Source organism: Gigantopelta aegis, chromosome 11 (assembly GCF_016097555.1).
Source record: "Gigantopelta aegis isolate Gae_Host chromosome 11, Gae_host_genome, whole genome shotgun sequence".
Taxonomy (NCBI): domain Eukaryota; kingdom Metazoa; phylum Mollusca; class Gastropoda; order Neomphalida; family Peltospiridae; genus Gigantopelta; species Gigantopelta aegis.
In genome coordinates, this window is record NC_054709.1 from 29593129 (window position 1) to 29603327 (window position 10199).

The 10199-nt window shown below is 36.7% G+C and overlaps 1 protein-coding gene across 1 annotated transcript in view; it reads right to left on the reverse strand.

Annotated features, from left to right (window-relative positions):
- Nucleotides 1–10199, reverse strand: part of LOC121385130 (thyroglobulin-like) — a 16641-nt gene extending 6442 nt beyond the window's left edge. Inside the window, exons 1-2 of the mRNA XM_041515667.1 lie at nt 10136–10199; nt 8124–8202 (exon numbers count right to left, since the gene is read on the reverse strand). Coding sequence (XP_041371601.1) covers nt 8124–8202; nt 10136–10199 — 143 coding nt within the window. The remainder of the gene's footprint in view (nt 1–8123; nt 8203–10135) is intronic.

Below are 10199 nucleotides of genomic sequence, written 5' to 3' on the forward strand. Positions count from 1 at the left end.
CTGTCAATGTGACTGACATCTGATACTTTCTCCATGCAAAAGTCAATGACATCATAAATCTTCAAATGTACGTACTATTGCGAACAAACGACACAACCACCGAAACAGGTCCCTCACCGAAACAGGTCCAGGGACGATACCTTTTGGATCTCTGTTTCATAATTAAACAAAATTACGCTAGCAGTCAAACTTTTAAACAAAGTACATACACATCTTAAGTTAACATGTCATCAAGTTCCTCAAAATATATTCGATTTTACTTTTGGTAACAAATAACTATGTAAGGTATTTGCATCTCTTTTTTTTGTTAGCTGCTTTGGTATCGTATTAAGAATGTCTCAAACTCCGTCATGGGCGTACAAGCTGCCATTTTCGTAGGGGGGGGGGGGGGGGGGGGACGCAGGCTGGCTTTTTGCCCAAATTAAAAGGAAATGCACGAATTTGGATAACAAGACTTATTCATATCAGCATTATTACCAAGCAAGTATATAGGTTTGCAAATTGATCACTACGAACGTTTACATGTATAAGAATTACTTTTGACGGTAGAATGATGGCAATACGTGGTAAAAAAGGTCTTGGATTAGCACATTTTGCCCGAATATCTGTATTATTTTTGCCCAAATGTCAGGTTTGCTCCAGCACTAGGCGGCAGCAGTTGTTGCCCCCCCTGCCCCCCCCCCCGCCCCTCCCCGTCCTCTGTCTCATACGGTTATGAACGTTTTTCTAAACACCTCGCTGTAAGATAAATGGTATCCAACGGCCACTCGTGTAGTATTTTCTATGTTCACATGTAATTTTACTTGTTAAACTCACTCACTTCGGCGAAAACATATTTCAACAGCGTCACAGTCAGAAGATATCTTTATAATTTTAATATAATTAAACAAATAATATACTATAAAGGAATTAAAGTATCCACCCACCCCCACCTGAAACATTCTAAGAGACCTACCTAACCAGCTGTCTTATTGATTGTGATAGTGGCAATAGTTTCCAGTCAATAAGAAGAAATATGTAAAGCAATGAAATGGAGAAAAAGAGTAATGTTAATCTATTATAATAATTTAAAAAAAAAAGTTATATATCTCAGTCTATGTCTGTTCTCTTTCTGTCTCTCTTTCCATCTCTGTCTCTCTGTCTCTCTCTCTCTCTCTCTCTCTCTCTCTCTCTCTCTCTCTCTCTCTCTCTCCCTCCCGACCGACCTCTCTCTGGATATCTCATGTGTACATTACAATAGTGTACATGTATTATTGTCATAATTTTTTTTTTAAGCAAATGTTATTTATTATTATTTTGTTATTATTATTATAATTATTGTTATTGTTGTTATTATTTTATTTATTTTTTATTACTTGTTCATTGTATTTATGTAACATTATACTGTTACAAGCTACAGCTGTATTATTTTAAAATTATATTTTAAAATTTATTATTATTGTTATTATTATTATAATTATTGTTGTTGTTGTTGTTATTATTGTTAATGTTACTGTCTGTTGTCGTACATTAGTCAGTCATTACTCCGAATCCCCCATAGCTCAGTGGTACAGTGCTCGCCCGTCGGTGGGCCCTTTGGGCTATTTCTCGTTCCAACCAGTGCTACACAACTGGTCTAACAAAGGCCGTGGTATGTACTATCCTGCCTGTTGGATGGTGCATATCAAGGAGTCCATGCTGCTAATCAAAAAGAGCAGCCCATGAAGTGGCGACATCGGGTTTCCTCTCTCAATATATGTGTGGTCCTTAACCATATGTTCTACACCATATAACCATAATTGAATGTGTTGAGTGTGTCGTTAAGTAAAACATTTTTCTTTCAAATCTCACAAAACAAAATACATTTTAATGATCTAAATAATAGTTACACGTGGCACTCTTTATTCAAAGTTTAGACCGGCCTCGGTGGCGTCGTGGTTAGGCCATCGGTCTACAGGCTGGTAGGCACTGGGTTCGGATCCCAGTCGAGGCATGGGATTTTTAATCCAAATACCGACTCCAAACCCTGAGTGAGCGCACCGCAAGGCTCAATGGGTAGGTGTAAACCACTTACACCGACCAGTGATCCATAACTGGTTCAACAAAGGCCATGGTTTGTGCTATCCTGCCTGTGGGAAGCACAAATAAAAGATCCCTTGCTGCTAATCGGAAAGAGTAGCCCATGTAGTGGCGACAGCGGGTTTCCTCTCAAAATCTTTGTGGTCCTTAACCAATATGTCTGACGCCATATAACCGTAAATACAATGTGTTGAGTGCGTCGTTAAATAAAACATTTCTTTCTTTATTCAAAGTTTAAGTAGGTAAACTATTCAAATACCAACAGAGAATACAAAATATTAAAATTCAAAAGATAAACATAGTAAAATCCCGACTGTTTTATAACGTAATAGAGGATATCAACAGAAAGTAAATATTATTGCATTGAAAATATAAATATAGTAACATCCCCACTAGTTTATAGCATGAAATAAAAGATACTAACAGAGAATAAAGAGTATTGCATTGAAAAGATAAGCATAGTCACATCGCCACCAGTTTATAACATGTAATAGAAAATACCGACAGAGAATAAAGAGTATTGCATTGAAAAGATAATCATAGTCACATCGCCACCAGTTTATAACATGTAATAGAAGATATCAACAGAGACTAAATAGTAAGACATTCCAAAGATAAAGAGAGTAACATCCAACAGAATATATTGACAGAGAATAAAGTGTATTCGACTTTCTATAATTTCTTTTCTTTTTAAGATCTCATTATCTTATTTATCTTTCAAGAAAGTTTCTTTTTTCCTTCTCTCACTCTTTGTTTCTATTTCTAGTACTCTTTTTTCTAGTCTCCAGAATATTTCCCCTTCAGTTATGTAAGGCTTTTGCATTGCTAATATCTCGTTTTACAGTATCATGTTAAACCTATGTTTCATCTTAATATTGAATACTATGTATGTGTGCATACGGCTCGCGCCGTTTGTGTTCCCTTTCGTCTATCTTCGGCTTGATCCCTGTTACTCCACACGTCCGTGTCTATCTGTCTGTATCTCTCTCTCTCTCTCTCTCTCTCTCTCTCTCTCTCTCTCTCTCTCTCTCTCTCTCTCTCTCTCTCTCCCTCCCATACACGCACATGCATATGTATACACAATATATACGAGTGTATAGCTTTAATTACATATCGTTTATGTATATACAATAATACCATGTACAGCAATGATTCAAGGCCCCAACCTTGACCTTGCTTATGTTTTTGGGGACAATAAAGAAAACAAAGTGTATTGGATTGAAAAGAAAACAGTTCCTATAGTAACATTGTGAGCAGGTCAACTCGCCCAAAAATCAACTGGACCTAAATATTGGTCAGCTCGCCTCACACTGTTTAGTCAGTTCATATCAGTTAGTATACCAATATTTTAAGCAATAATGTGCATTAAATATTGTTGAATATGCACTGCAGTCTGAGTCCAAAAAGCCTTGCCTGACCATTCCTTTAAGGAAATAAGGAACAAACTCACACACGGCGTTAACATAGACTTGACAGTTCATTGTAATGGATTATTATTTCTCCGATAATAGGATCTCCCCAATATAAAACCATTAAATAAGTGGTCGTAATAGCGGAGTTCCACTGTAACATTAAAAAATAAAATGACGCCAAAGATGTAGACGTCCATTTTCAATTTCGTCACAATTATTTACGGACAGTAAAGTTTGGGGTCATGTCCAAACACTGGGGCGAGTTGTTTTTGGGACGAGCTGACCGGCATTCGTAACAACACCACTTGTTTATAATATGTAATAAAATATACCGAATGATAATAAATCTTATTGTATTCAAAAGATAAATATGGTAACATTCCCACTAGTTTATAACATGCAATATAAAATACTGAAAAAACTAAAAATTATGTAATGAAAAAGATAACTACGATAACATCCCCAGCAGTTTATATCATGTAATAGTTTATAACGTGGAACAGAAGATACCGACATGGAATAAAGTTTATTGCACGGAAATGATAAGTACGGTAACATCCCCAAAAGTTTATGACAAAACATGTGTATAATATTTTATTATATGTAACAGAAGATACTGACAAAAAGATAAACACTGTAACATTCCCATATCTTGTTTGTATCATATTATTGACATTGTGTGCACATGTATTTTCATTCCGACAGACTTATACCCCCAAAGCTAACACTGTGCACATAGGTTTGAAATTGAGCTACATTTCAGTTATTTTATTTCTGATTGCAACATGACTTAGTCTCATTGACTAGAGCATGACTTATGATGCCTCTCATTGACTAGTGAATATAAATTTGTTTCATTTCTTACTGCAGCATGGCTTATGATGCCTCTCATTGATTAGTGAATATCGATTTGTTTCATTTCTTATTGCTTTGACTTATGATGCCTCTCATTGATTAGTGAATATCGATTTCTTTCAATTCTTACTGCTACATGACTTATGATGCCTCTCATTGATTAGTGAATATCGATTTGTTTCATTTCTTACTGCAGCATGACTTATGATGCCTCTCATTGACTTGTGAATATCGATTTGTTTCATTTCTTACTGCAGCACGACTTATGATGCCTCTCACTGATTAGTGAATATCGATTTGTTTCATTTCTTACTGCAGCATGACTTATGATGCCTCTAATTGATTAATGAATATCGATTTGTTTATTTCTTACTGCAGCACGACTTATGATGCCTCTCATTGATTAGTGAATATCGATTTGTTTCATTTCTTACTGCAGCATGACTTTTGATGCCTCTCATTGATTAGTGAATATCGATTTGTTTCATTTCTTACTGCGACACGACTTATGATGCCTCTCATTGATGAGTGAATATCGATTTGTTTCATTTCTTACTGCAGCGTGACTTATGATGCCTCTCATTGATGAGTGAATATCGATTTGTTTCATTTCTTACTGCAGCGTGACTTATGATGCCTCTCACTGATGAGTTAATATCGATTTGTTTCATTTCTTACTGCAGCATGACTTTTGATGCCTCTCATTGATGAGTGGATATCGATTTGTTTCATATCTTACTGCAGCGTGACTTATGATGCCTCTCATTGATGAGTGAATATCGATTTGTTTCACATCTTACTGCAGCATGACTTATGATGCCTCTCATTGATTAGTGAATATTAATTTGTTTCATTTCTTACTGCAGCATGACTTATGATGCCTCTCATTGATTAGTGAATATCGATTTGTTTCATTTCTTACTGCAGCACGACTTATGATGCCTCTCATTGATGAGTGAATATCGATTTGTTTCATATGTTACTGCAGCACGACTTATGATGCCTCTCATTGATGAGTGAATATCGATTTGTTTCATTTCTTACTGCTACATGACTTATGATGCCTCTCATTGATTAGTGAATATCGATTTGTTTCAATTCTTACTGCGACATGACTTATGATGCCTCTCATTGATTAGTGAATATCGGTTTCAATCAATTGTAGGATTAGACATTATCTTGGAACAACGGTAAATGTTCGTAATTGGAATCTATGCAACGTCCTCTATCAAAATGTGAAATAACCTGTTTTGTGGGTATTAGTTAGACATTATTTTGTTTTACAAAGTCATCGATGAGAGATTTTGCGAATAAATGTACACAACCTGCGTCATCTTACGACTAACTGGAGTAAACTGGATTTTTTCTCTGATTCTCTTTTAAATTAAATTTTTAATTTGTTTTGAACCTCTTTCAACCAAAACCTGTAAACTACTTGTTTCTCAGCAGGGGATCAAATAGAGGCTGAGAGTCATTGACCACTGTTTAACGCTATGTGAAGGCTGTACTGTCATACAATTATATCACTGTTTATCGCTATGTGAAGGCTGTACTGTCGTATAATTATATCACTGTTTAACGCTATGTGAAGGCTGTACTGTCGTATAATTATATCACTGTTTAGCGCTATGTGAAGGCTGTACTGTCGTATAATTATATCACTGTTTAGCGGTGAAGGCTGTACTGTCGTATAATTATATCACTGTTTAGCGGTGAAGGCTGTACTGTCGTATAATTATATCACTGTTTAACGCTATGTGAAGGCTGTACTGTCGTATAATTATATCACTGTTTAGCGGTGAAGGCTGTACTGTCGTATAATTATATCACTGTTTAGCGCTATGTGAAGGCTGTACTGTCGTATAATTATATCACTGTTTAGCGCTATGTGAAGGCTGTACTGTCGTACAATTATATCACTGTTTAACGCTATGTGAAGGCTGTACTGTCGTACAATTATATCACTGTTTAACGCTATGTGAAGGCTGTACTGTCGTACAATTATATCACTGTTTATCGCTATGTGAAGGCTGTACTGTCGTACAATTATATCACTGTTTATCGCTATGTGAAGGCTGTACTGTCATACAATTATATCACTGTTTATCGCTATGTGAAGGCTGTACTGTCATACAATTATATCACTGTTTAACGCTATGTGAAGGCTGTACTGTCATATAATTATGTCACTGTTTATCGCTATGTGAAGGCTGTACTGTCATATAATTATATCACTGTTTAACGCTATGTGAAGGCTGTACTGTCATATAATTATATCACTGTTTATCGCTATGTGAAGGCTGTACTGTCATACAATTATATTTAGTTTTAAATACTATCTCGGTCAACTAATCTTTATAAACCTCGTCTAAGCCTGTGCGTACACCTTATTTTGAGAACTTCGTCGAAGCAGTTTCTGGAAAGAAAACGAACAAGTAAGTTTCTAGGTGACTGGTCTATTGTGACAGAGATTTGTTTGACAAAACGCATCGATGCGTTGTCCTGCGAACTTAAGTATACAACTATTTCCTTTGACTACTTTGACTGCTTTTGATAGTCTGCATTCAGGTTTTCTATTTACAAGTTTACAAATGATTACCTCGACCTCGCTTCTCCGACCAGGGCCCCGTTCCTCGAAGCGATTTTAGCGCTAAGATTACCCTAAATGAGTCACGGAAAAAAAAGAAGTTTTATTTAACGACGTATGGTTAAGGATCACACATATTTGGAGAGGAAACCCGCTGTCCCACTACATGGGCTACTCTTTCCGAATAGCAGCAAGGGATCTTTTATTTGCGCTTCCCACAGGCAGAATAGCACAAACCGTGGCCTTTGTTGAACCAGTTATGGATCACTGGTCGGTGCAAGTGGTTTACACCTACCCATTGAGCTTTGCGGAGCACTCACTCAGGGTTTGGAGTCGGTATCTCGATTAAAAATCCCATGCCTCGACTGGGATCCGAACCCAGTACCTACCAGCCTGTAAACCGATGGCCTAACCACGACACCACCGAGGCCGGTATGAGCCACGGAATGTATGGTAAATCAAATGTTGGTGACAACTATAATATGGAATACTCTCAAAGTACTGATTTCAAAGATGCTGAACTGAACTTTATAGAGCCGGTGTGCTGTGCCTTTTATAGTCTGCATTCAGGTTTTCAATTATCATTGTCACTCCCATTAGCTCGAAACTACTGAAGACTATTTCACTCGGGACACAAACACCATACAAAATGGAAGCTCGTCCAATATCCCACAATTATTACATTTCCAAAAAAGTATACGTGTGGTGTGCTTTTTATAGTCTGCATTCAGGTTTTTCTATTTACGAGTTTACAAATGATTACCTTGACCTCGATTTATTTCAATCGAGTGTAGGATTACACATCGTCTTGGAATCTATGCAACGTCCTCTATCAAAATGTGAAATAACCTGTTTTGTGGGTATTAGTTATACATTATTTTGTTTTACAAAATCATCGATGAGAGATTTTGCGAATAAATGTACACAACCTGCGTCAACTTATAGTTTTATATATGTATATTTTTTCTGATTCTCTTTTAAATTAAATTGTTAATTTGTTTTGAAAATCTTTCAACCAATACCTATAAGCTAATTGTTTCTCAGCAGGGGATCAAATAGAGGCTGAGAGTCATTGATCACTGTTTAACGCTATGTGAAGGCTGTACTGTCATATAATTATATTTAGTTTTAAATACTATCTCGGAGATACATTCACACCTGTTTAACGATGTGTGAAGGCTGTACTGTCATGTTTATTTAGTTTTAAATACTATCTGGGGCAATGAAACTTTTTAACCTCGTCGAAGCCTGCGTTGTCACCATATTTTGAGAACTTCGTCGAAGCAGGTTCTGCACAGAAAACGAAACAGTAACACTCTAGGTATTCTGGTATATTGCGTAAGAGGTTTACTTATTTTTTTGACAAAAATTATGTATGCGTTATTCTGCAAACTTACTGTCACAATTGTTTCTTTAGACTCAATCTAATTAAAATTAGCTCCACTATTACATGTGGATCTAACAGCAGCCCGTTGGAGCTCTTGTCCAGTTGACCTTTCATTCGATCAATCTAAACCTTACTTGCAAAATCATGCCAGTGATTTGAAAAGAATTTGAAAACATTCGGGATTATGCCGAGGGTATATGAAATGATTCGGGTGAATTACGAAGTATGCCGGAAACTAATTACAATATAAAATGTTATATAAAAATTGTTTCAAGACGGAAGAAAACGTGATAGTATAGCCATAAAATCTGTTTATACTAGTATACAATCCAGAGTTTATTACTGCACTTTTCGCCCTGTTTTTTCAATGTTGAAATAAACCAACATGTTCGCCTATTGCATAAATAGTCCCGCCCGATATTTTTAGATTTTATTTTGCTCCCGAATAACGCTATAAAAGGCGAAGTGTATTTGGTCGATATTTAAATTGTTATTAATAGATGAAATGTCACCTGGTCATGGGAGTCCACGCAATGCTGTTAGATCTACTGGTGTAGACTGTAGATTGCTTTAGACTACTAATCCGAGCAGTTTCTGCAAACAAAACGAGGAAATAAATCACTTATGTCTGGATATAAATATCTCTTTAGTCTACTAACCCAAGTGAACCGACAGACGGGGCTGCAGTGTAGTAGTACCAAAATAAATAAATAAATAAATAAATAAAATAAATAAACACATTGATTTAATAATCATTGGCTACTGGACGTCAAACATTTGGTAAATCTGACATACTTAAGAACGGAAAACCGCTACATATTTCTATTAGTAGCAAGGGTCTATTATATGCACCATAAAATAAATACAAATGAGGCCCCCATTTTTCAGTAGAACTATATTTGTCTCCTACAGTCCACCCACTGGCTGTAGTAGTGGTATGATCGCTACACCTAAATGTGGGGTCCGTGGATACGTAATTGTTAGGCCTACTGCGATTCGTTTTCGTCCTCCGTCGTGCGTCGTCAGTAACCTGTACACGTTTTGACCCCTTCTCCAAAACTACTTTACCATTTCAAACCAAATTGTGTGGGAATGGCATTATGACATGGAGAAACACGTTTGTGAATTTGGTCATTCTCATTCTCTCTCTCTCTCTCTCTCTCTCTCTCTCTCTCTCTCTCTCTCTCTCTCTCTCTCTCTCCCCCCCCCCCCCCCGGGACTGAGAGCGGGACCCAAAAGTGGGAAATGAGCCAAATTAAAAAAAAAATTCTTCTTCTCTACTTCCAGAAAAACTGTAACCGAACAGTCTTCACAAAGGACAACAGACAGTTTATCTAATTTGTTAATATTGGGGTCGACCCGTGATTTAATGTTATTAACGTTTGAGGACAACACTAGAGCAGATCGATCATTGTCAAATGGTTCTGAAACATTATTTTCAGGGAATACACGCTATATTTTTCTTTTTAATTTGGCAGCACATCATATTCTATAGGCACATTTCTAGAGAAGAATAATGATAATCCCCGGCTACTGGATGTAAAATAGTTAATAATTCTGACTCACATTCTTTAGCACATCATATTCTTTAAATTAACGGTGCAGCTAGATCGCATTGATTAATTAATATTCAGCTGTTGGATGCCAAACAATTGGTAATTCTGACACAGTCTTCATTTCAACTTTGCGACTAGATCACATTTGGATGTCTAACAGTTTAACTGCATAACCAGAGCACAATGCATTAAGCCAGAATATTACTGAAAGTGGGTGTTGTCGGGGTTTTTTCCTGTATTGTGTGAGTAGTATTAGGGCCTATATAGAGCCATGACCTACTTTCCGTGACCGTGACCTTGGCAGGTGTCTGCCTTTGGTGTGAGTCATAGTCTGACCTTGGCAT